This window comes from Ascaphus truei, chromosome 16 (genome assembly GCF_040206685.1).
Source record: "Ascaphus truei isolate aAscTru1 chromosome 16, aAscTru1.hap1, whole genome shotgun sequence".
NCBI classification, from domain to species: domain Eukaryota; kingdom Metazoa; phylum Chordata; class Amphibia; order Anura; family Ascaphidae; genus Ascaphus; species Ascaphus truei.
This window is the reverse complement of record NC_134498.1, coordinates 5,052,003-5,079,858: the sequence shown is the minus strand read 5'-3', so window position 1 is coordinate 5,079,858 and position 27,856 is coordinate 5,052,003. Positions and strand designations below refer to the sequence as shown.

The 27,856-nt window shown below is 43.2% G+C and overlaps 1 protein-coding gene across 1 annotated transcript; it reads left to right on the top strand.

Annotated features, from left to right (window-relative positions):
• The first annotated feature begins 1,626 nt into the window (after positions 1-1,626).
• On the top strand, positions 1,627-8,363 carry LOC142467653 (putative G-protein coupled receptor 34). Its single transcript, XM_075573597.1, has 2 exons — positions 1,627-1,734; positions 6,226-8,363. Exon 2 carries the CDS (start codon positions 6,229-6,231, stop codon positions 7,261-7,263), a length of 1,035 nt encoding a protein of 344 aa, XP_075429712.1. The 5' UTR covers positions 1,627-1,734; positions 6,226-6,228; the 3' UTR covers positions 7,264-8,363.
• The last annotated feature ends 19,493 nt before the right edge of the window (positions 8,364-27,856 follow it).

Here is a 27,856-nt window from a genome sequence, read left to right as displayed (position 1 = left end):
AGTGCGGTCATGCCTATGATTTGTCCAAATTATTCAGGCATGTTTATATATGTATATTTTGGCTGATAGTAATAGATGTTGTAGGTTTAATTTTTATTGTTCATTCTAACATTGCTATTTTCATACCCATATGTATGATTACTGTTGTATGCTGTCTTTTCTTCTCCTGATGAAAATTCAATAAAAATATTTGAAATAAAAAAAACATAGATTAATCTCGTTCACCCAAAAATGATGTTCATCTTATAAATAAAACAATCCCATTATTCATTGTGAGAACTTGAGTAGTAGGACATCTCAAACGGTACAATTGGAACACGCTTGTCAAGTTAGTACCGTAAAATAAGTGAGAAGTTGCAGTCAGACCAGGTGCAAGTAACAGCTGATTCCAGTCTATTCATGTATACTACGAGTCTGTTTTCCATACAGCAATTGTAGGTCTTATTTTGGAGGGCTAGTCACTTCCAAGACTGAAATCCTCATTAATTGCAGTGAAAATTGCATTTCCCATAGAAAACCAAACAATGTTAAACAAATATTGTGATCTTCATGGGTTCACTCGGCAACTAGAGACAGGCAAATTTGTTACAATGTGTCAAAATTCAACTGGGGACACATTTTTTTTTTAAATCGTGGATAGGGTGCAAATGTTACAGTAGTTTAATTTTCTTCTTTTGTGAATTATTAACAAACGTTTTCTGTGTAAACTTTTAGTAGCCAAATAAAAATAGTGTTTTTTTTTTTTGTTTTTTTTTTTGTTTTTTTTTTTAACGAATTCTGATATGAGAGAAAACAAAAGTTTTCACTGAAAATTCAAATTTTGGGGAAATATTTATCCATCTTTAGTGGCAAATATCTAAAACTGGAGTAACATTAAATCAAAATGTAAAAAAAGGTTTTGCGCAGCTATCACTGATAGGCACTTTAAGACCAATTCAGCAGACATGAGCCATATTAGATAAAGTATACTCACATGCCACATACTGTACATAAACTTGAGGCTGTACAGTAGTATACACAATTTCTACAGTACTTTGTGGTTATTTTACTGCTCATTTTCTTTATATTTAAAGCAGCGATTTGGGCTTGTAGGGTTGTTAAACCCCTACATGGCCAGAGGGTTCTGCAACGCAATGTAGCTTAGTACTAGTTACGCAATATTTATGCTATACAAATTATGGTTTTCTACTATAAACCCATACGCGGAAAAAAAATGAATATGTTTGCAAGCAAAAAACAGTGTTGCTGTGGGTATGAAAAAGAAAAAGTAACGGTGCTCTGTACCCACTAGTACAGGGGTGGGCAACTTCAGTCTTCAAGGGCCACCAACAGGTCAGGTTATCAGGATATCCCTGCTTCAGCACAGGTGGCTCCACCAGTGGCTTAGTCAAAGATTGAGCCACCTTTGCTGAAGCAGGGATATCCTGAAAACCTGGCCTGTTTGTGGCCTTTAAGGACTGGAGTTGCCCACCCCAACACTAGTAATACCATCACACTTCTACTGTATGTGAGGCTATAATGTAGGGCTGTTGTTTTCCTCTCTCTTGCAGTGTGTAAGCATTCTCTAAACACACCCCTATAGTTCCACATAAGGGTAAGGCAGACATGAAACCAAAAGACATCAGACATAAGACAGCAGGTGATCACTGGAAATTCCAGCTCACTTCTTCAAGGCATTTACAGTATAACAGAAACCTGTTACTCTGAGAAAAGGATCTGTGATGAGTTGCAGTGGTAAGTGAAGCTGCTATTTTCTCTGCCTCTTTCTATCTATGGTAAATATCCTATTGTTGCTGTACTGTAGTTGTAATTGATATACTAAAATGTGTCCCCGAATGTATGTATGTCTTTAATTATATAGCGCCATCCATGTACATACAGTAGCACTTCACAGCAATAATACATGCAAGTGTATAGTCAGTTATTATTGCAATGGTTTTCAGCTTCTGTGCAGAGGAAGTCTGGAGTTGAGCTAAATATTGCAAAGTATTTCATTAAAAAATAATGTCATTCTTCAATACACCATTCTTCTCTTTCTGTATTAGAAGATATAGAGGCATAAACATTAGCGAGATAGATAATAAATAATTGTGTCAAAACAATGACATAAAGTATGTATATATATATATATATATAAAAACAAAAAAACAAACAGGAGTTCAGGGCACTCTAAATGGGTAAAGGCGGGGTAAAAACGTATCTTTTTCAGACGAGGTGCTTGCAGTGCAACCAGGATCACCACCCAGTAGCAAAAATAGACACGACAAAAACAAAAAATTCCGCAGCACTCAAAAATAGTATTCAAATTCAAAAAGGTTTAATCCAACATCACAAGCATCAGGGTTAAATCACAGGAAAAATGGAGCGACGTTTTGGACCTCCCGGTCCTTTCTCAAGCCCCTATACAAATGTGCTTCACAATGAATTCATATATAGTGCAAACAAACAGTAATTAACACTTAACAATTAAAAGTTCCGGCGCCAACACCTTGCCTAATCACCTACGGTGGCCCATAAGGGACACCACTATAATATATTATCCAATGCTCAAATCTCTATAAATTAATCATTCATGACCTCCATGCAGGCTGCCTAGTGTATCTCAACATCCTACTAGAGTAATTCCCAGTTAAAATCACTTGCCTCCTTACTGGACAGCTGCCACGTTCTGTCCTCATATTTTAGACATAATCCCCACTCTGTGTATGTTTACAGGTATAGGGATTGCTAACACTGATTGATTCACCTTGATTGATATCATAGGAAAGAAAATAGATCACCAAAGTTGCTCAGAAGGGCTTCATCAGTTATTTCCATATTGAAAACAATATGATTTGCATAGTGGTTATTTATTTATTTATAAAATGTTTTACCGGGAAGTAATATATTGAGAGTTACCTCCTCATTTTCAAGTATGTCCTGGGCACAGAGCTATGATGACAGATACATAGTTACATTACGTGAGCAAGGTTATACATTCTACACCAGACATTGCATGCACAGTTAGTTTGTGCACAAGTAAAGCATCACTGATATCCTACTGTAGCATGTCATGGCCAGAGATGGGGGGATTTGTTTGGCGGATTTGGATCCGCCACAGATCGGCTGATTTAGTTTGTTTGCAGATTTCCGCGGATCAATCTCAAAAAGGGCGATTCGCTTTTTCTGGATATTTTTTTTCTCATTGACAATTCAATTTGCGGATTCAGCATTCCGCGCGCAGATTGGATTTTTAAAATCCACCAGCAGATTGCGGAATCTGTGGATTGGATTAGTAAAACCCAGCAGCGTATTTCATCCAATGGCGTTTTTTATTCATGCGCATGGGTTGAGAAGGGGCACAATCCGTCTATGTATTTTACCCAGCGGAACGGATTTTGAATGGAAAGCTCGGGAAATTCCGCAAAACAGATTTTTGATCATTTTGCCCATCTCTAGTCCTGACATTTCTATTGTTTGTAGCCCTTTGCTGTCAGAGAAGCCTTATGGTTACAGCGAAGGGGATTCTCAAGCTTCTCTTTATTGCAGATTCATTTAATATTAATAATCATGTGGAAGATTCTATCAGCACTTTGGGGTCTGTTTACTAAAATCTCAATATCCCAAGTGGGGGAAAACCAATAGAAAAATAGCACCATATGTAATATTGAAAGGGATCCTCATTGGAGTTTTACCTTTTATTAAATATAATGCAATTCTTCCCCAATACACTGGTCTTGCTCTAGATTTGCACCCGGGAGAGTTAGGTAAATACCCCTCTCTGTTTCTCAGTACATTTATATATCTATATATGTATAATATATTTTAATATATGTATAAAAAATTACTGGATCTAAATATCACAGATATGTAAACTACAGCCTGCAGCAAATAGCAGCCTGAAGTGAATTATAAAGGTTTTCTTTTACAACTAGTTACTGTAGATTGTTAAGGACCTAAATCCATGAGTATAGTATGAGAACCCCTGTGGAATCTTACAAAATAAAACAAACATTCAACTCTGCAAAACTAGATTATCACTAAATATAATCCCTGCTAGTACTGTACCTGTAGCTGCCACTGAGAACCTGTGCTGTATTTGCTAAGGACTAGGAAACAACTGCATCTGATTAATGACTTCTCGTGCACTTGTAAATTCTGCAGCTGTGGTAACTTTGTTTTCTTGAAATTCTTGTGAACAGATTTTTTTCCCCATGAGCAGGCTAAAGAGCAATAACCTTGTGTCTTTTTTACATACAGTATCTGTTGTTTTGTAGGACTCCATGAAGGTTATGATACTGTACGTTTACCTTCTTTACTCGTGACTTAACATGTTTTCAAATTGCGCGAGGTCCCAGCTGCTGTTTTTCATTTAAACGTAGTACTCCAATTAATCAAGCTTTTACTTTCTAAGCACATATTTTGTACCAGAGTATATTGTGTTAAGCAAGTTGTTCCACATAGTACTAACTTGAGCGAATGATAGTGATATCTTTCATAAGTTAAAACTAGGTGATTGACGCCCATTAAAGATACAGACAAAAAAGTATTTGGTAATCTTTTTGATACAGTAGCTTGATTGTCAACATTGCTAGTTGAAGTTTAGAAAGGCTTATCTGCCATTATCTGTCTCCTTTTTCCATGTGCTTATTTATTGGGTGCTCAAACATGGAGAAAGTGTGTATATATTTGATTACTTTATCACTAAGGTGGAGCAAACGAGAGTGAAAATGACCCCACCACCCATTCAGAGTGAGTGAAGACATAAAAAAAAATGCTGATTTAAAAATACTTTCAGTATACCATATATCTGTCTTTTTTAAGACATCACTTTCCTAGTTTTACAACCTGATGCAATATGGTCAGAAACAGTTAGCAGTGCATGAGAGGCCCCTCTTCTATATGCTGTGAAAATATTCTCCAGCACTAGGAAACTAATATTTAGCATATTGAATAGCGTTCCAAGTGAATGATAGTTACCGTATCATTAAGTGTGCAGTATTGTATTGTATTGTATGTCTTTATTTATATAGCGCCATTAATGTACATAGCGCTTCACAGTAGTAATACATGTGGTAATCGAATAAATAACAGATAATATAAATAACAGATCATGGGAATAAGTGCTTTAGACATAAACATAACATTAAGGAAGAGGAGTCCCTGCCCCGAGGAGCTTACAATCTAATTGGTAGGTAGGGAGAACGTACAGAGACAGTAGGAGGGAGTTCTGGTAAGTGCGTCTGCAGGGGGCCAAGCTTTTTGTATCATGTGTTCAGAATGTTCACAGTGCTATTCGTATGCTTCTTTAAGCAAGTGTGTCTTAAGGTGGGTCTTAAAGGTGGATAGAGAGGGTGCTAGTCGGGTACTGAGGGGAAGGGCATTCCAGAGGTGTGGGGCAGTCAGTGAAAAAGGTTTAAGGCGGGAGAGGGCTTTAGATACAAAGGGGGTAGAAAGAAGACATCCTTGAACAGAACGCAAGAGTCGGGATGGTGCATAGCGATAAATTAGGGCTGAGATGTAAGGAGGGGCAGACGAGTGTAAAGCTTTAAAAGTGAGGAGAAGAATGGAGTGTGAGATGCGGGATTTGATTGGAAGCCAGGAGAGGGATTTCAGGAGGGGAGATGCTGAGACAGATCTAGGAAAGAGTAGAGTGATTCTGGCAGCAGCGTTTAGGATAGATTGTAGGGGAGACAGGTGAGAGGCAGGAAGGCCGGACAGCAGGAGGTTACAGTAATCAAGACGGGAGAGAATGAGGGCCTGGTAAGAGTTTTTGCAGCCGAGCAACAGAGGAAAGGGCGTATCTTTGTTATATTGCGGAGGAAAAAGCGACAAGTTTTAGAAATGTTTTGAATGTGAGGGGCGAATGTGAGAGAGGAGTCGAGTGTGACCCCTAGGCAGCGTGCTTGGGCTACTGGGGGAATGATCGTAGTTCCAACAGTAATGTGGAAGGAGGTAGTAGAGCCAGGTTTGGGAGGAAGTACCCTGCTTCGCATCATATTGGATAAGGGGGTTATCTGTTAAACATATCACTGTTGTTAGTTCATTTTGATCCCACGAGGAGCTGCAAATTTAACAGCTTCTTCCCTTTTAGCAACTTACAAAGCCTATTTCTAGCTCTATTGCTTGGGAAACCCAATGCCATTTGCCCTTTCTAGCTAATTTCATTAGGAAGGAATGAGACAATGCATTGTATAGTAATGATAACTTGCTAAATTGTGTCCTCTTCTTTCATTTCTTAAGCAGATAATGGAATATCTGACAACGTTATCAACGGCTGTGACCAACGAACCACTGATTTTGATGCCCAATGTATCCATATCACACCATTTAAACACCTCTTGTATCCATGATGGCCTTTTATCATGGATTCTTCCTGTGATGTATTCCTTCATTTGTGGCATCAGCTTGCTTAGCAACACATTGGCCCTATTGGTGTTCTGGTCAAACTGTCAAAAATGTACATCCATGATCATATACATGAGGAACCTGGCTGTGGCTGACCTCCTTCTTTCTCTCTGTTTACCATTCAGGGTTGCGTATCAGAACAATGACGGTCCATTGATTCTCTGCAAGATCATTGGTGCATTCTTTTACTTAAACATGTATGCTAGTATTATGTTCCTGAGCCTGATTAGCCTGGATCGCTACCTTAAGATAATTAAACCCCTACAGACGTTCAAAATCCACAGCACTTCATGGAGCACTAGAGCTACTCGCATTGTCTGGATAATTAATCTGATCTGCATTGCACCTTTCCTCTTTGAGGGCAGAGGAAGTGAGCCCTGTAATCAGAAGTGCTTCCATTTCAGGAAAAGGGGATCCGTTGGAGCTGCAATCAACCTCACAGCAGTTATTGCCTTCTTCATCCTTCTGTTACTTTTTGTCTTTTTTTATGCAAAGATATCTGCTAAACTCTACAAAGCCTCTTTGGGAAGAGCCCAACCACAAATGAAAAGAAATAGCAATAGGGCAATCACAAAGTCTTTTATTGTTCTGGTTATCTTCATTGTGTGTTTTGTTCCATATCACATTGTGCGTATCCCCTACATACTATCCCAGATAGACATAATTCTCAGCATGTCCTGGAAGCAGACTCTGCATATTGCCAATGAGTTAGTGCTCTGTCTATCAACGCTCAACAGCTGCCTGGATCCTGTGATTTATTTCTTCTTGTCAGACAGCTTCAAACGAGCTGTGATTTGCACCTTTCAAGGAAAGCTCAAACTCATTATGAATCAGGACAGAGTACGAAACAGTAACAGATCTGTTACTGAAATGTGAAGCAAGTTTCCATGTCCAGTTACTCTCTGCCAGAGGTGCCTGCAACAAATGACAGAGGAACATGTGGCAGTTCCCTCTGCAGCAAAAGTGTTAAATGACAAAAATATATATATATATATATATATTGGTTTCTTATGTTTATTAAATATCTTGTATTTGACATGTGCCATAAACCTTACAATGAAAGGCATACCTTTATCTTGCATACTGGTGTGAAGAACGAGTGAGGTCTGTAAACTAAAGAAAAAGACAGTGGCCATAGAATACAAGGATAACATCTGATTGTATCCAGTAGTGTCTATGTATACTGCATAATCAATTTTGTACCAGTTTTAGTGGTTTAACAATGATCAATGCAATTTAATTAAAAATATGTGTATTGTATCTATTTTAAATTGTCCCCATTACTTACCCAAAGATAATTTTATGCAAAACCGATGCTCTTTGGCCAGTGCTCTATAATGTGTGGGCAATAGCATATTTTAGATCACTTTCTAACAGAATACTCTTAATCTTAAACTGTCTTTTCTCTATTCAAATGAATGAGATAGAATTCTTCAAGGGCAAATGGAAGATTGCTTCACAGTATATTGAATAAGGGATTTAGGCATCTATTCCAGTGTTTTTCAACCAGGGTTCCTTGGGCATCCTGAAAGGGTTCCCTGCAATTTTCTGGTCATTTGAAAATTGTATCAAATATAGAAGAATCAACAATTCATCTGATCACAGAGTTGTTATTAGAGAGGGTTGCGGGTTCTTCAGAATTTCACTTAGGGTTCCTTAACCAAAAAAGGTTAGAAACCACTGGTCTATTCAATAAGTTGTGGTCGCTTCTCTGCATCTGGGATGGCTCTGAGATCAATTCAAGGGAATGGGCTTAGGCACTATCCTGGCATGGAGAACCGTCAGTGGTAGACTGGCTAGGGGAGGAGGAAGTGCCTCTCAGGCCGGGCCAGGATGTTTGAGACCAGCAGGAGAGGAGCTTGGTATACTGTATGTATGTCTGGGATTGCTAGTGGGTGTGTGTATATGTGTGTCTAGGTGTGACTCTGTGTGTCTGAAAGTAATTGCACGTGCATGGTATCAGAGTTTGTGTTTATATGTGTTAGGGCAGTGTTTCCCAACTCCAGTCCTCAGGGAACCCCAACAGGTCAGGTCTTAAGGATATCCCTGGTCCAGCACAAGTGGCTCAGTCAAAATGACTGAACCGCTGATTGACCCACCTGTGCTGGAGCAGGGATATCCTTAAGACCTGACCTGTTGGGGTTCCCTGAGGACTGGAGTTGGGAAACACTGTGTTAGGGTGGCTGAATGTGTGCACTGTACTGTCTGTGTGGTTATGTATTGTATATCATATACATGCACACAAAGACAATATAACAAGCACAGATAAACCCTAACATACTGTACACACTCTGTCTGTATGTGTTTGATAAAGAGTCAGAGTGTCTGTATATGTTTTTTAGGATGTTTCAGTGACAGTGAGTATATGTTTTCCTACCTGAGAATGTATTTGTGAAGGAGGATCAGCATGTGTGTTAAGGATTTTGATAGGGTGTCTGAGTATGTGTGTGTTTTGTTACAGTAACTAGGTGTGTGCATGTTATGGTGGCTGCATGTGTGCTGCTGCTGATTATGCACTGTGAGCCTGCCAATATCACCAGCCTGTGTTGTTTATGTACTGGTGATCTTGACTTGGCCACTGGGTCGACCAGCAGCCAGTCCACCCTTAAGAATCGGCTCCACAGCGTTTTGAATTGGAACCTTTATTTGCCTGAAGAGCCAGCAATATATTGCTTTGCTGACAGGGTTAATTATTTCACAAACCACAAAGTATGATAATGTTTTGCTGTCAAAAGTCTAATTTATTATTTAAAAATGGAGGTGCTTGCAATAGACGTTAACTTGAAAAGGTTAACAGCTGAAGAAGTTTGATCCTACATTTGAAATATAGCTTTTGGAAAAATGTATAATTTACCAGTGACATAAAAATGTGCTAACGTTTAAGCCTGAAAAATAATTTTTTTTGTGTCTTAACTGGACCAACATTAGAATTGTCTTAGATATTGTGGGTCATATTTACTAACAGTAAACTAACTTCTGTTCCTGAGTACACCGTGTGGCTCGTACGAATCTATGGGCCATATAGTGCCATATTTACCAAGTAGAGTTACTCCATAAGACAACTTCCATGCCGGAAGACACCTCAATGGGATGTAAAGGACCATATTAATTCATCCGTGGGGAAAAGTGTCTTGTGGAATATCACTGCTTAGTAAATATGGCCATGTATTTGAGGTTTGCAGATCATTGATTATATAATGACAGTATCTGAAAATGGAGATACTCTATTCCGGAATGCTCGTGAACAAAATCTACTAATTGTTTTTTATGATTTAAGTCCAACAGAAAGGTAGCAGCCTACAAACAATGGGAAACAAATTCTACACAGTGTCCATTGCATTCGTTGCCGACTTTAGTTGATTGATCATAGTTTGTCAGCAGTCCTATTTTCCTCAGGTCACACATACAGTAAGAAAAATAAGATTCTAATTGGACTTATATGGAGTCTGTGTACTTATTGTATAGAGTAAGACTGCTATAGAGTCCTTTGTGTTTACTGTTTATCTTGTGTGTTTTTATTTTTACTTGTTCACTTTTATTTACTGTATCAAATGCAGATAAAATGCTATAAAATAATTCATTACATGTACATTAAAATATTACATTCAAGGGTTAACTTTCAAATGTATTTTTTTAAATAAAGTATTTATTTCATTGACTTCAATCCCTACTTTGTATGTTTATAAAATGTAAATTTCTCAATATACAATTAGTTTTATAGCTCTGTAAATACAGTAGCAGGAGTTTGCATTCAGTGGTTGCCAAATTCGGACCTCACAGTGTTTCTATTATTAAAGGGTGAAGAAAGTGCATTGTTCATTAAACAGGAAACAAACATCTAGTTTGTGCTTCTTAAATAAACCTCTTAGGTTTGAGAACATTTCTTACAAACTTCATCACAAATATAAATAAGGAACTGTAAGAGATGTGTGCAGAGGTATGCAATGGAGACCGTTTTTAAGGTGAAATTAAAATAAGGCTTTATTGCGCCTGTCCCTTTTAACACAGCAAAACATATGAAAACAACAAACGCATATCCCTGTTTAAGGGCTAACTTACTTCCCCAGTCCCTTTCTCCAGGGCTGGAGGGATAATCCCATTACCACCCTATTCCCCAAAGTCTCAAGAGATACCATAAAGCAGGTGGCCCTTCATGTCAGTCTCTGGTAGGTTCCTGGGTCCCCTGTGTCCAGGAATATAGGTCTTTGGGTGTCTTGATCTCAGCAGAGCCTTTCTGCTCAAGACCTCTTTCCTCTTGTCAGCACCCTTGTGTACTGAGGAAAATCTCCCTTCCTGTCTCAGAGGCAGGCTTTTTGACACCTGTAATCAGCCACGTGGTGTTGGTTAATTGTCTACCAGCAGTTAACCACTACACTGCTGGATTAGAGGCACATTTCTGAACAGGGATAAGTCCCCTGTTACATACCTCCCCTGTTTGTGGGAAGCTCGGGCTTGCCGCAGCCAAAGCCCATCCTTCCACTCTCATTCAAGATATCTCAGTGACTTGAATGAGAGTGGTTGGAGCCCTTCCTCCAGTTTAGTAGTGTCTCCTCCAGAAGGTGCTTGAGATCAGCAGTCCTCAGTCGCTCAAGGAGAACTTTTTCCAAGTACAGTCTTTCTACTGACCACGTGGTCATGAGCTTACCCTGTGCCGGGCGCTCCTCTTTTTGTAGGCAGACTGTATGGTGACAGTCGCAGTGCGTTAATGCAAATCGCTTTCTCTCGCCATCTTTCCCATGTACTCCACTTTAGCACCAAATGTACATTTCATGGTATCACATGAGCACCCAAGAACAGTCACCTGAGCCCTCAGTTCTTGAAGCTGTCTTCCTGCAGTTTTCCCATTCAATGTAGTCACCAGTTCAGCTTCTTTGGGATTGAGTTGCGATTCCAGCTCCATTTCCAGAGAATGACCTATCCTTTCAGCTTCCTCAGCTAAGGATTCTCCTGGCTTTGATCCTGCACTCCTACCTCTGTTTGTTGCCTGTTGGGCGGTTGCAGGTTTGGCTAGTTCTTTCTTATGTGGCTCAAACTTCATAATCTTGTTTTGAAGGTGAGTGGTGTCCCCAGCTCTCACTGTACCCTTGTCCTCATGGGCATTAGTTACTGTGGGATACTGATGCTTGGGCAGAGCCAGTACCTTTTCCCGTATTGGAGGCATCTGTAAATTATTGGTCTGCAGAGTCTCACTCTGTTTCTTGAGTGTTTCCTGCCATTCTCCTTTCAGGGTCTTTATTTCTTCCCTGTGCTTTCTCTGAGCTTGCTTCCACCTATCATTCATTATTTTGTGGAGAACTATGAACTTCTTCGCTTGGGCCGCAGATACTCGTCTCAGTTTCTGGACCTTTTTACGCTCCCTCTTGTACCGAGTCACCTGGCCTCTAAGCTTAGCCTTAGCCTCTGACGCCTTTCTGCGGGACTTCGGGAAGCAGTGTAAGCGACACAAGTTGCTGGAGCGGGCCTGCATAAAGTACCTGGGTCCCCAACTGAGTGGGAAGGTGCAAGTGGCCTTCCGTGAGATCGAAGCGGAGGAGGGGAAGACTACCCATACATGAAGGCAGACCTATTAAGGCGGTATGCCCTCAACCCTGAGGCGTACCGCAAGCAGTTTTGTCCAATGCATGAAGGCGCGGCCCTATTAAGGCGGTATGCCCTCAACCCTGAGGTGTACCGCAAGCAGTTTTGTCCAATGCATAAAGGCACACCCATGTTGAATTTGCCGCCCGAGTAGCCCATCGTAGTCGTCGGTGGGTGGAGGGCTGTAAGGCAGCCACGTTTAATGAGCTGCTGGATCTGCTCGTGAGAGAATAGTTCCTGTTGAAATGTTTCTTTTTTTTCTGAACCCAGGGGGAGCATGTAGGGAAAAAACAACAAAGAAAAAAACACACACTAAGTGCAGACAATAATGTTCAAGGGTGAAATAATAGGATGCTTGGCCCCTATGTGCTGCCTACTCACAGAATGTCAGTAGGATAAATACAGTGGCGGGATATAGTTGGAGTCAGGTGGGTCTCACTGGACATGAACAGGAAGCAGCTAGGACTGGGATATCAGTTGCAGATGTACATGGAAAGATAAAGACAGACCTCCATGGTGCAGATCAATGGTATAAGGATAAACTTTATGTAGTAATAAAAAGTGCACTCACAATGTTTAAAATCAATACAAGCGTTTTGTCACTATATAAGTGATAAGGAGTGTAAGGGTGGTTGCCGCAGCTCACCGCACCGCCGACGTCCCGGATAGGCTTTTCCACAGGCTCCCCGTGGCTTCCTCTACACCATAGCAGTGTGAGGATCTCCTCCAGCGGTGGACACATCTGGCTCTGTAGGAAGCCCATAGGGCGAAACGCGTAGCTCAAAATCCCCCAGAAATTTTGACCCTTTCCAGCCACCGTCGGGAGCGGGACACGGGAAGTGCAGCGCTACATCCGGACGCGGAGAGTTCAGCTGCAGCACCACGAGTCCTGCAATACTATTCCCCAAAGACTGGCTTTTTTACCCTTCCACAGAGTAACTCACTGGTTGAGTTAGCTGTGTTTTGTTGTTTTCTATATGTTTTTCACTTGAATAAAGTCCTTGGCCTTGACTTTTCGGGCCTAGTAGCTTTTTTACCCATTGGGGGGGTGAGAAATCACCATCAGAACCAGTGGACGTTTCCCAGCAGGGGACTACAGGAGGAGCAACAAAAGATACCTTTTCCAAGTGTGTACTCACACTTGGCCGTGTGAGTAGTAATTACTTTATTTTACCTTCACCTGATACTGAGCTATTGCCTTTTGATTTTAGATCTTTAACTCAATATTCAGAAGCGGAACTGCCCCCTAGAGACCATGATACTATCTCTTAGAGCGCACGCACACATGCCCGTGTGAGTGTTATATTCCAACTATATTTATCCCTACCCTGATTCTATTCCTGATAGTATCATAAATTGCTTACATATTCTGTATGTATTTATTCCGAGGGTGAGACCACACCAAAGAAGAAGGAGAAGAAGAACGCAGACGCAAAGCGGCGAAAGAATCTAGAAGACAGAAAAAAGAAAAAGAAGTCCGAAAGATACCTTGATGCGACAGCATTTGCACAAGGCCGTGTGAGTGTTAAAAAATTATTTTACACCTATAAATCCCTTCACATTGCCTCAGAGTATTGTACACCTATTTCAGGTTATACTCCATCCTTCCACCAGTGCTCCCCCATCCCCTTTTTTCTTGTCTCCTTTGTGTTGAAGGATCCTGGGTAGATCCTTTGTTGGGGTCTTTTGAGTCACAGGAGGAAAAGAAGCAGAGGGATACCTTGCCTACCACCAAGGTTGCAATTATACCCATATTACATACTTACCACCCCTACAGGTAGCGCCCGGGTATCTTGTTTTCTAGTAACGATTCTGAGAGAATATAAGGATGTCGTCTAGGTAGACCACCACGTGTTGATCCAGAAGATCTCTGAAAACGTCGTTAACGAAATCCTGGAAGACGGCTGGCGCATTACAGAGACCGAAGGGCATCATGAGGTACTCATAGTGCCCATCAGGTGTGTTAAAGTCCGTCTTCCACTCATTTCCCTTATGAATCCAAACCAGATTGTAGGATCCCCAGAGATCCAGCTTGGAGAAGATAGTGGCGCCTTGTAACCTGTCGAAAAGTTCGGTAATCAAGGGAAGTGGATACTGATTCTTGACAGTCACCTTGTTGAGGCCACGATAATCAATGCAAGGGTGAAGTGTGCCATCCTTTTTCTTTACAAAAAAGAAGCCAGCTCCTGCCGGAGAGGAAGACGTACAAATGAAGCCTCTCTGGAGGTTCTCCTGTATGTAAAGCTTCATCGCTTTGGTCTCGGGGGGGAAATCGGGTAGGTACAACCTCTAGGGGAATCGCGCCAGGAAGAAGGTCGATCGGGCAATTGTAGGCGCGATGGGGTGGTAATACCTCCGCCTGAATTTTGTCGAAGACATCTCTGAACTCCCAGTAGGCGTCCGGAAGGAGGGGATTCTTGGATTCCGGATGTGTGGCACCTACTAGGGCCTTAGGCGAATCCAGACAAATGTCTTGACACCGGTCTCTCCAGGTGATGGGTTGTGACTGGAGCTAGTCGATCTGGGGGTTATGGTGCTGGAGCCAGGGAAGACCTAATATCACGTCTACAGCCGGCGTGTGGATGGCATCCAACTGAATATGTTCGGAATGGTGACCAGTCATCTTAAGACGGAGGGGAATGGTCTGCTGTGAAATGAATGCAGGCTGCAAAGGCCTTCCGTCAATGGCTTCAAGGCCCATAGGCCAATCCTTGGCTATCAGAGGAATCTGGTTCTTCTCCGCAAAAGCCTGATCGACAAAGTTCCCACAGAACCGGAGTCTAGGAAGGCCTTCGTGGTGATGTCCCCAAAGCCTCCTGATAGGGTTATAGGAAGGAGTATCTTGGATGGTAGTTTGGGAGAGGGAGGAGAGGTTACCATGCCCAGTGTAGTTCTCCCAGTACTCACTGGGGGCTGGCATTTCCTGACTTGGAAGGACAGGTACTCACCAGGTGTCCACTATTTCTGCTGTAAAGGCAGAGGCCCGCCCGACGCCGGCGTAGTCTTTCTGTCAATGAAAGGCGAGTCCCACCCAGCTGCATGGGTTCTTCGGAAGATGCGGCGACAGACTCCCCTGGAGTTGTATGTGGGAAGGAAGTGGGTTGGGTACCTTTTTGACGCTTCCCTTTCTCTGCTCTTCGCTCCTGGAGCTGCTGGTCCATACGGATACAGAGCGCGATGAGTTCCTCCAATGATGTAGGATGCTCCAGGGCGGCCAGTTCATCTTTGAGGGAGTCATTTAAACCCTGCCAGAACTCTGCGGCGAGTGCTTCGTCATTCCACCTTGTTTCTGCCGCAATAGTGCGAAATTCCAGTGCGTAGCGAGCCACAGAACGATTTCCCTGCGATTTCTCATTGAGGAGAGAAGATGTGGCAGTTACCCTCCTACCTGGTGTATTCCGCCCGGAATTCAGCACAGAATCGGTCCAGGTTGGAAGTCAGATCCGGCCGTTGCTCCCATGTGGGTGTAGCCCAGGCCAGGGCATCATCGGTAAGCAGGGAGATAATGTACGTGACCTTGGAACGTGGGGTAGGAAAATGAGAGGGTAGAAGCTCAAATTGGATGGAACACTGCCCCAGGAAGCCACGACATGCTGAAGGCTCTCCTGCATAGCGATTGGGAGTAGGTAGGCGAGGTTCAGGAGGGTGAGTTGGAGGTACCGGCGGGGAGAAGATAGGAGCAGGAGGAGTGGCAGCAGATGTATGAGACAACGATCAAGACTCTCTAAAGAACTTCTAGTTTCAACAGGACTGGACTTTTCTATATTGGTCAGGTTTTTTCTCATTGAATTGTTTTGTTATAAGGCACCGTTTTTTCCTTTTTTTTTTTGCTGACAATACAGTTGAGATGAAGCGTATAATAATTTTTCAAATACTAGGGGTTCAATAGAGTACCAGAAACCAAGGGCACAAATAAATTTATCCCTACACTAGCTTCCCAAAGCCTCTAGAATTACATTTAAAACCCTAGTAATTACTTACAAAGGTCTGAACAACACTCCCCCCTCCCCCTTATGTATCATAGCTCATCCCCAAATACAGTACATACCTAAACACCACCTACATTCTGCCCGACCTTATTTCCTCCTCTTACTTCACCTGCAAGACTTCTCCTATGCTGCCCCTTCACTCTGAAATTCCCTAGCTCATTTCCTCTAGACTATAAACTCTCGCGAGTAAGGCCCTCATTGCCCCTTTGTCCATTTGTCTCTGTTTGTAACTTGTATGTAACTCTTTTGTAATATACAATACTCTGTACCCCATTGTATATGTTGGCGCTTTACAAATAAACAATAATAATAAGGAGCAAAGGTTGTTAGTTAGTGGACACCTTGGACAACAAGCAGTTCCAAGTCAGCCAAGGTCCTTTAGTCCCTATGGAACTTAGCCAAAAAATCTATAGGAACCTCAGTAATCTTTTCCATGGCCATAAGGCTTTCTTTCTGTGAATTAGAGGAGGAAGGAAGGGTGGAGCCCAATTTGCAGCCACTGAACATCTGGTTGCATATGAGATAAATACAGTGACATGGGATACGAGGAACTTTTAACACCGAAACCTTCTGGGTTAACTATCTCTAATTACAGGACAAAGTAATTTAACAACCAGGGATTATTCTGGGTAAACCAGTGAATACACAAATACAGAATATAACATACACTCACCACACTGGGGACCTGGGTGGGGAAGTCTCTAGTCTCACTAGGTGCAGGGACTCACTTCAAATGGGTTTACCCTGTCCGCGTCTTCACCAGGAATCCAAAGTGCTCGAAATAGTAGCTTTGAATATGCCGCCAGAGATCTCCGTCAACTCCATAAACTCACTCACAGAATCCCAGGAGCACCCAGATATGATTAGGATTCTCAACTGACTTGCGCTGTGAACGCTGGCTCCTTTCATAGCCGCAGGGAGCTATCTTTAACATGGAGCAGGGCAGCCAGCCAATCACAGAGTTCCCAACACAGTTGAAATAGCTGAGCCTATTAGAGGGGAGCTGGCTAAATGTATCAGACAGTCTGGAGGGGATGAATTCAAACTGGCACACAGAAACAGTGCCAGCAGGGCTGAGACCCAGCAACTGATTCTCTTAGCCAGTCATCTATCTCCCGCTGGGTAGGTGCTTCAGAGTTTGGGCAGTACAATGCTCTTACTTCCAGATCTGATCGGCAGCCTTTCATCTCTCCCCAGGAGTCCTGACTCCCAGTCGTCCCAACCCTGGTTCCAATTCTATCATTTCTATGGAAAGCTTCAACTAATTGGGTTGCTGAGTTTGCTTACATAGAATGGTTAACACAGAGGTACTTTACATTTTGCAAAACACCATTTATATTTACAGGGCTGGCATTGTAATCTCCTTTGCATTGATTATACACACAGCACTTTACCTTGCACAACAATGCTAGCACACTAAGCTGGGGGGACTGCTAACACAGAAAATAAAAAAAGAGTACAGGCTTACAGACATGGGTTACATTTGCACATCACAGACATGGGTTACACATCCCCTGTTCTCCCCCAGATATTAAAGACATTTGGCTGTATTAAATATTACTTGGGCATCCAGGTTGCATGGTATTAGGGGTAGCCAGCTGGGCTTTTACCTTTATTTGGTGATGCCAGCTACCCTTACCGTCACATACAGTATATCAGAGCAGTGATCAATAGCTTCCAGCGGCGGATTTAAAAGAAATATCTATGGATTCCTTAGAATTTGAAACCCCAGAAGTTTGAGATTACGTGGGCTTTATCCAAAAAGGGGAGGATCACGACAGGTACACCAAATATGGATAACATGAACGATTTCTCAGAAATTTCTCCAGCACGTGGAAGGTTTCTTTTTTTGTAAATTTATGAACTAAAGAACAGTTTCAATTAGTTTTCTCTCAAATGTTTTATGCTGCATCCAGAGTCCAGACCTTTTATGTAATGCTGTGACACATTCTACTTTTAGTTTAAGTCTTCCCTTTGTAGTAGTTATTAAATAATACAAGCTATATAATTTCTATGGCAATAGAAACAGAACGGTTTATATTTTGAAGACTATTGAAAAGCAAGCAATACTGGGGACTTCTCTGGAAATAGTGTCTTGGTTTTAGAAGGCTTACTATGGCACTGTGAAAGCACATTGTGGTTTTTTTTTGAGTAACCCACAGTAAGTCAATTAGTTCCAGGAAGACATACCAAGACAAGATGCATAAAGGTGTCCTGTAAACTGTTCTACTTATCATAATTCAGATACACCACAGCTTTATTTTCAGACGAGTCTTTTATCTTTAGAATATGTGCGTCTTAATTATTGCAGCGCTCTTGTAGAGATAGACAGTACAGATGCAGCGGCCGTTATTCGAACACTTCAGGCAGTGTATACCTCGGAATACCCATGTCCTGGCGCGGGATTTCTTCCAACCGTACCGCCTTTAGATGCGAGTGCATAAAATTGCTTTTTAGTGTTCTGGCTTTTAAACACCTGAAATTGACACAGTAGCACAGTAGCACAGTACTGTACACATTACAATTCATTAATTTCATTGCATTTAATTGCACACACTTCATGAAATTCAAACAAAGCAACCGTGATAAACACGTGTGCCTGGGGTGATTGGTGGCGGTAATGCCGCGTGGAGTACAGCAGCGCACACGAAAACGGCGTCGTGATTTGTTCGAATAACGGCCACTGCATCTGTAAGTTGTATATTTATAATACATTATGTAGCCATGTATAAAAATGGTATACAGTTCTCTTTCATGCTGGCAGTAAACCTGGTAAGTATGCAGGATTGCCAGCATCAATCATGGAGGTTTGCCCTCACACCCTGGTGAGGTGTCATATGTACACAAGGGGAGTGGTAACATGCTCTGTGTCCACTATTAGTGACATAAGAGGTGTGGCTATTTCCTAAGTTATATAAGATACAGCACTGCCCAAAGTTAGTTGGTTAATCTGTATGGTTCAAGAGTTATGATTCAGTTCTGGAGGTCTGCAGCAAGCAAGGCTGTCAGACCTAGTCAATAGTATCTGCACTGTGATCAGGGACCTGACACAGGTGGTGATCTCCCTGCGGGGAGAGGTGACCCAACTCAATTGGGAGGGAAGAACTTTCTAAAGGGAAGAACTGCAAAGGAATGAGCGGCTGAGTACGACCGCTGCGAGGGGCAATCTGCTATGATGACAATAAAGATGCCCAAGTTCACCAAACCCTTGCTGTGTGGGAGTGAAGTTCTTGCACAGGAGGAGGCACCACAGAGGAGGTCCTCTTCAGTTACATCTTCCTGTGGACACAGAGATCCTGATGAGGTGGAGACGCTGCACTGGATATAGATAGGACTCTAAGCACACTACCTCAGATGCCTGTCATGCTGAAATCCCCATACAAACCCAGCGGGAGACTCAGGAGTCCTGTATGCCAGCAGGTGCACCACAACATACATGCATGTAATGGGGACCAGTTAGACCATAGGGGCCAATGTGAGATTGGGTGGGTCCAGAAAAAACGTTACATTTATGGAGGTGCTGCTGAGATACATATCAACAGGACAGGCTTTAGCTAGGCACACTAGGAAACAGGGAGAGCGTATGCTGCCAGTCAGTGCTGTGGATGGAGATGGAGCCTAGGGGTAGTCAGGGGCCTGATGGATTTGTCAGCTCGCAAAGCACAACCTAGGATCCTGAGTGGGGTAAAGTGGTTCTGGAGACAGGGCTATAGCTGTCCTAGTCATCTTGAGGCAGCTAGTTGGTAGGATGCCTAAAGGATTAGCCTGTTAACGTGGTCAGGAATTCTGGAGAGGGTCTGCGCTAGGCTGGCCAACAGTAGGTAGATGCCCTAGTATTGCATGGGAGAAGCCAGAGTACTCTAGCCAGTAACCAGGACACTTACCACAGAGACAAGACTGGAGGGAGATGGACACAGAATACACTGAGTGAGTGAGCCTAGCCTGAGATAGTGCAACATGAGTCAGACATACATTAGGTACACGTAGGTGGTGCATCATGGCATTCTTTATTGCATCGGAATGGCAGCTGCCCCGCAGAGAGGAGCTCCATGTGCGATATGAATAATTACAAAGTAAAGATGGCGACCGCAAGAAGGGAAGATCCGCGCGGTGCGGAGAATCCAAGATGGCGGACCGCGGCTGATGGAGGGAGCGCACGTGGTGTGCGTGCTACTGAAGAGCAAGCTGCAGAAGGAACTTTTGCCAGCATGCTGTGGAATGGCGCTAAGGCGGTGGCCGCACCGTTTTGGTCCTGCTTAGGACCGAGGGGTGCTACCCTGGAGGACAGTGTTGAGGACATTGTGGTTATGTGCAGTGAAAACGGAGAATCTGCTCGCCAGACGGTGAGCTACAACCAGAAATCTACCTCAGTCGCTAAAGGGAATGGCCGAGTGAATCAAGATGGCGGCTCCCGCTTCCCTAGGAGACCGCGTGGGCCGAGTGCAGAAAATTCTGCAGATGCAAAAGTTGCAAGGAGTTGGCCGGGATTGGCGCCAAGTACAGGACCCCACCCTGCTATGGGGTAGGGCGCGAAAGCTGTGGCCGCGCCCTCATGGACTGTGATGGGCTCAGAGCCAGTGCTGGGGCACCCAGTGAATCTGTGGGACCCTCCCCTAATATCTACCAGGGGGAGTGGTTTCCAATTGTGCCAAATGAGAGTGGAGCTGGCGGAGGGAGGAGTTACTAAACCGACCCCTGACCTTCAGTTGCGAGGAGCTGGCGAACAGGCAAGACCACTACATAAAGTGTCTCCTGTAATCAGCATGGCCAGCAAAGCAGAGGAAGAGATGGACATCTCCGCTCACCCCTACTCAACACCAGGAGCTCAAGGCGGGGGACAAAGAAATAATAAATGCCTCTGTATGCAGTGCCGACTACCAGGTGGCGTAGCCAGCACACCGGCTAGGTGCCCCCAATGTGGCATCCACTACTTATGGGCCGTGCAGTCCTTCGTGCCAGGACAGACCATGGAGGCAGGAGCGGACACAGCTAAGCTGACAGCTGAAGCCTTGCCCTCGGTCAAAACTGAACCTGTCGATCCCGGAAAATGGGGATCGCTCCTGATGATCTCGACGGAGCTTGGAGGGAAAGGGGCCTACAACCATGGTGAGAACCGGGAACCTCATCATCGGTCCCCTGCGGGAGTGCCACTTCCCGAGTAGAGTTCAGCTCCTCAGACGAGGAACAAGCGACCCCGACGACGGTGGTGATGCGCCTACCGGCGGACCACTACAGCGGTGCTGTGAAGGAAGCAGGCCTTACCTGTGTCGCGGCGGAGCGGAGTCCGGAGGTGCCGAGATCGCCTGTGCGGAGGCAACCGGAGAGGAGGAGTCCCACGGCCGTGGTGACTGGCGGAGCAGATGACGTAGAGGAATCCATCCCGGGGCGACGGAGCGGTGAGCCACATCCATACCCTCCACAGGCGCCGGTGGTGGTGACGGCGGAGAAAGGCCTAGTCCAGGCCCGAGCGGAGCGGAGAGCAGGACCTTCACTTCCGGCGGCGGATATCGTTGTGGAGGAAGAGGTTCCGGTGGGGAGCCCAACCCAAGAGGATGGCGGGGAGTCCCGCGAGATTGACGACATCACATCCGGTGGACACAGCGGAGCCGGGTGGAAGATGGCCGTGTCCTTGCGACCAACGAGCTGCACCAGGTCACCTGGGTCCGGGAAGAGCTGGCAGGCCCTGCGGAAGCCTGGGAACAAGGAGACGGAGAACCGGAATGCTAGTCCGATGGCACCGGGCAAGGTAGCAACAAGCTGCGGGTCGTAGCCCCGCGTCGCCCGATGGCGTTTCCCTATGCCCAACCCCCGGCCCTAGTTAAGACCCCTGCCCCGGTCACTTCCTCATCTGGGTCCCGGTTTAGCCAAGGGTTGTCTGGGGAGTCCCGAGCCACATCTGAAGAACGGACTGGGGAAAATCTGGACTGGGGTGATTGTTACACATCTGATGATGGGTCGGGAGGGGGAAGGTATACGTGGAAAGTATCCTCATGTCATAGCGAATGTTATAATATAGGGAGTGTCAACAGTAGGCCTAAGAGGTTGGGGTCAAATTCCAGATCCACTGATACATCAGGGATATATTCTGGGGGAGAGCCAGAGGACAGTGAGGGTCCAGTGGCGGTAACAGAGAGCTGCAGAGAGAGAGAGAGACCAGGTGGTGGGCACCCATGTTTGAGGGGTATGAGGCCTGGCTGGACCGCACACATACATAGTTACACAGTAGATGAGGTTGAAAAAAGACGTACGTCCATCAAGTTCAACCTATGCTAAATTTAGGCAACAGATACTTTATCCTATATCTATACTTACTTATTGATCCAGAGGAAGGCAAACAAAAAACCCCATTAAGGGGAAACATTAATTCCTTCCTGACTCCAAGAATTGGCAATCAGATTAATCCCTGGATCAACATCCTTCCCATGTATACTTATTTGGTATATCCCTGTATACCTTTCCCATCTAAAAAGATGTCCAACCTTTTTTTGAACAAATCTATTGTATCTGCCATCACAGTCTCCATGGGTAATGAATTCCACATTTTAACTGCCCTTACTGTAAAGAAACCTTTCCTTTGTTGCTGGAGAAATTTCCTTTCCTCCAACCTTAAGGGATGGCCCTGAGTCCTTTGGACTGCCCGTGGGATGAATAGTTCTTTTGAAAGCTCCTTATATTGTCCCTGAATATATTTGTATAGAGTTATCATATCCCCTCTTAGAAGCCCCTTTTCTAATGTAAATAAATCTAATTTAGCTAGCCTCTCCTCATAAGTTAGAATGTCCATCCCCTTTATTAATTTGGTGGCTCTTCTCTGCACTCTCTCTAGTTCCATAATGTCTTTTCTTAGGATTGGTGCCCAAAATTGTACTCCATATTCAAGGTGTGGTCTTACTAATGCTTTGTAAAGGGGCATACACTGGCGACACACTTTATTCGAGCTTGGCTAGTCCCACGAATTCGGGTATACCCGGGTGTATTGAGGTTTGTGACTGTTTTCTGCCCGAGTGCATTGAGTTATTTTCCGGCAGGGATTGAAGCATTTTATTCCCGTTGGCTGCAATACTGCACAGTACATATATATATACTGCATTACAATTCATGAATTTATGCCATCTGGTAGACACGCGAAGCATTGCAGCCTATTAAATCCTAATCATTATCATTTAACAGATCAGCCGCCCATCAGCCAGGCATGAACCCAGGCTGGGAAGGCAAATGCAACGGGGCTTGTCAGAGGTGAGGAGCGGCGCATTCCAGGTATCTGCCAGGTACATACCGGGTATTTGCTCGAATAAAGTGTGTCGGTGCAGTAATTATGTTTACCTCCCTTCCATCCATTGCCCGTTTGATGCAAGATAAGATCGTGTTTGCCTTTGCAGCTACTGCATGACATTGGGCACTATTGCTAAGCCTGCTGTCTACAAGCACTCCTAAATCCTTCTCCATCAAGGATTCCCCCAATATATCTCCATTTAATTTGTAAGTCGCCTTTTTATTCTTGCATCCCAAATGCATAACCTTACATTTATCTGTATTAAACCTCATTTGCCATTTACCTGCCCACGTTTCCAGTCTCTCCAAGTCCTTCTGAAGAGAAATTACATCCTGCTCTGATTCTATTACCTTACACAATTTAGTATCATCAGCAAAGATGGAGACTTTGCTCTCGATCCCAACCGCAAGGTCATTAATAAACAAGTTAAAAAGCAGGGGTCCCAGTACCGATCCTTGAGGTACTCCACTCACGACTTTAGCCCAACCTGAAAAAGTTCCATTTATGACAGCCCTCTGTTGTCTGCCCTTTAACCAGTTTTCAATCCAGGTGCATATATTATTACTGAGTCCAATTTTCTTTATTGTGTACACCAACCTCTTGTGTGAAACCGTATCAAAAGCCTTTGCAAAATCTAAGTAGACCACATTAACTGCATTACCCTGGTCTAAATTCCTACTTACCTCCTCAAAGAAACAAATAAGGTTAGTTTGGCAAGATCTATCCTTCATAAATCCATGCTGACTATTACTAATAATTTTGTTTTCCATTAGGTATTCCTGAATATTATCTCGTATTAAACCTTCAAGTATTTTCCCTACTTTTGAAGTCAGGCTTACAGGTCTGTAATTCCCCGGGTGTGATCTAGCTCCCTTTTTAAATATAGGCACCACATCTGCTTTACGCCAATCTTGTGGTACTGAGCCTGTAGAAATGGAGTCCTTGAATATTAAATATAATGGTTTTGCTATTACTGAGCTTAACTCCTTGAGAACTCTTGGATGTATGCCATCGGAGACAGGTGCCTTATTTACTTTAATTTTTTCAAGTCGCTTATGAACTTCTTCCTCAGTTAACCAATTGGTCATTAATATGGAGGTTGTGGCTTCCTCCTGTGGCGCTACTATTGAATTTGATTCTTCCCTGGTAAACACAGAGGCAAAGAATTTGTTTAATACCTCAGCTTTTTCCTTATCTCCAATAATCTGCCTACCCATCTCACACATCTCTGAAAGGGTCCTATATTTTCTTTTCTCCTTTTTTTGTTATTAAGGTACTTAAAGAACTTTTTAGGGTTGACCTTACTTTCTATTGCAATCCTTTTTTCATTATCCATTTTTGCTAATTTGATTACCCTTTTGCAATTTTTGTTACATTCCTTATAATTCTGATACAATGTCTCTGGGCCTCATGCAGTAAGCGACGATTATGTGAAATCGGCAAGCTTACCGATTAGTCATGTTGTTGGCGTTTTTCCCTCTCCGTATGCAGTAAGTGCCGAATACATTCAAAATCAAGCCGAAAACAAATCCGCCCACTCTCACGATGATTAGCCGATCACACACAGGTGTATCGGCGTGCGTGGCGGGGTGCTGTTAGGTTGCACAATCACAAATCTTGCTGAATCAGGCGAAACAAGCATGTATTTGATTGCGCGCCATATTTAAAGGCAACGTGTACTGCTAATCATTCTCTGTGTTGTTGGGAGTGAGAGAGAGAGAGACGCACAGAGCTGGACGATTGAAGATTTGCATATTGACTGAGAGACTTGTTGTGTATTGGGAGAGCTTTGTCCTTTGTTGTTTTGTTTACATCTTTGTCTTATTTTATATGTGGAAGTGGTTCGTGTGATTGTCTGTACATTTCTTGTCTGTTTTTTGTGAGTGCTGGAAGTATGCCCGCAAAGCGTGGGAAGAGTGATGCTGGTGGGAGTGGGACTGCTACTCGTGCGAGTACGCGTCGGAGTGAACGTTCTGTTCAGGGGAGTGATGTTGCTGGTGCACCGAGTGGTGTTGCTGGGAGTGGGAGTGCTGTTGTTGGGAGTGGGAGTGCTGTTGCTGTGAGTGGGAGTGCTGGTGCTGGGAGTGCTGGTGCTAAGAGTGTGAGTGCTGGTGCTAGGAGTGTGAGTGCTGGTGCTAGGAGTGGGAGTGCTGGTACTGGGAGTGCTGCTGGTGGCGCAGTTGCTGATGGGGTGTCTGGTGGTGGCGTGCTTGCTGGTGGCCAGCTTTTGGAGGCTCTTCCATTGGAAGAAGGAGAGTCCAGTCAGCACCAGCCAAGCTCTGACCCTAAACCTGCTCGGAAGAAACGTGTGGAGAAGCCATGTAATCCTCGCTTCAATGACCAGGAAAATACAGCTCTTGTCACTGGCATTCTGGAGCACTATGACAGTATCTATGGACATTTAGTAGGTAAGTGTACCTTTACATTTATTATTCAAATACATGTGATCCTAGGTCATCTGAGTTTTGTTCATATGCAAATATGGGTACACAATATCTTTCTATGTTCATTAGTGTGGAAACACAGCTTTTTATCATGCCTTACAAGGACAAATAAACACAGGCGGTCAATTTGCCAGAACTGCATACAATATGAATGCAAGCTTGCTTACATGTATAGGTTTAGTAGTGAATGCTCATGTGCTTCACATATTACACATAAAACAGCATGTTTGCTATCTCTTGGAACAGCTAGCAGTGTAGGAAACTGGTGCTTATATTATTATTAATTTACCTCATATCTTTTATATGTTTTTCAAGGGCGGACAAGTGCAGCAAGCAAAAAAGAAATGTGGGACACAATAGTCATTGGTGTCAATGCCTGTGGGAATCGTGTCAGGGAAAAGTATCATTGTCGGAAAAGATTTGATGATATTAGGTCCAAATTGAAAAAGAAAATACAAGACCAACGCGTGCATGCTACTGGCACTGGAGGTGGGCCCACACCACAACGTCTCATATTGACTCCATTGGAGGAGCTGCTTCGGCCAAAATTACTTACCGTCGTCGTGGAAGGCTTGGCTGGTGACCGTGACATTGGAATTTATCCGTCACAATTTCCAGCAGGTGATAAATATTACTGTACTAGGCGTGTCGTTGCTTACAGTTATTTTGCATATTTACACTGCTTTTTATACTGTCTTCACAATATAAGCATACCTGCATCTATATATGTATATGTCTGATTCTGTATATATATGTATCTCAAAATAGACATATATGTAGTAGTCCTACTAAAAGCAGTAACTAATATAGCACGTGCCATTGCGTGCTCATTTACATGTGAATTCCCAAAATGCATAGCTGCAGTGGAAGCAATTGATGGTGGGCGAAGATGGGGAACAACAGGGTAGTACACATGTGTAACACATGTTAATGAGAAATTATTAGTAGCTACAGGTACAGAACAGAAATATGTATCATATTATTGTGTATTTTATTTATTTTACTCCGACAAACATGACATTACTGCCTATTTTAAGCATGCATCAAAGAAATTGCATGCAACGGCCTACAAACATCACTTGCACTAACACATCTATAGTTGCTTATGAAAAGGTCCATTTTTGCTTTATGTCATATACAGACAGCATAATGAGGCACACGTAGAATATGGTATGTCATTGTTTTCATAACTTAAACACTGCAGACGACTACTTAGCTCATCTACCATTGTGTTAACGCAGCTGCAATTAATATCTCATCACAGCATACACTTCAACAGAGGGGGTGGGGTTCAGCACACACACTAATTACAGCCTCATTTCACGGTCAACTTAGTTCACACCATTTTCACCTGTTTCAAGTAATTGAAAGGTGTGGCTGATTAGGCTTTTTGGGGAAGGGAATACCGTTCTTACAACCTGACTAGCACAACTGAAGTTAATCACACTCATTTGAAAGCTTAACTCTAACTACTAAATGCCCCAACAACTCATTACTTATCAAAGCGTACGTCACACATTAGTTCACTCATATCTATAGTTGAACTACTATCAACGACACATTATCACACACTGCATGTGTTGTCTTGTTGAGTCACAGCCACATTCAGGTGTGCCACATCTTCTATTAATGTACCACACATATCCTCTACCAAAAACAACACTTTTTGCAATATGACCACCTTCATGAGAACCATTGTGAATGGTCATCTCATGATAGTTATGTACATTATGATACTGATATCACTACACAACATATGATTTTTATGTACAAATTTAATCTATTTATCCTCACGCATTACTGCAGAAACATAGTATGTTGTATGTTAGGGAACTCAAAACTTCTAAGTACACAGGCATGTACATTGTTATTACAACTATTTATGTTCACTTTCACACACACATTTTGGGTAAAGGAACTGATGCTGTTAGGTACTCATAAATACAGAACATACAATAACTGTTTGTTCAATATTTACACATGTAAATGTAACACTTATGTTATTGTTATATATAGTTGCCCCTGGAGGACATGTGTCACCTGAGACGGAACAAGTGTCTTCACCTGGGTCAGCCAGCTCAACACAACTAGAAGGTGAGTGTATCAGTTGGTGGCCATATAATATGTGCTCTTCTATATGTTATGTTGTCATGTTCATTATTTGTTTTGCACATCTTCTTTAAATA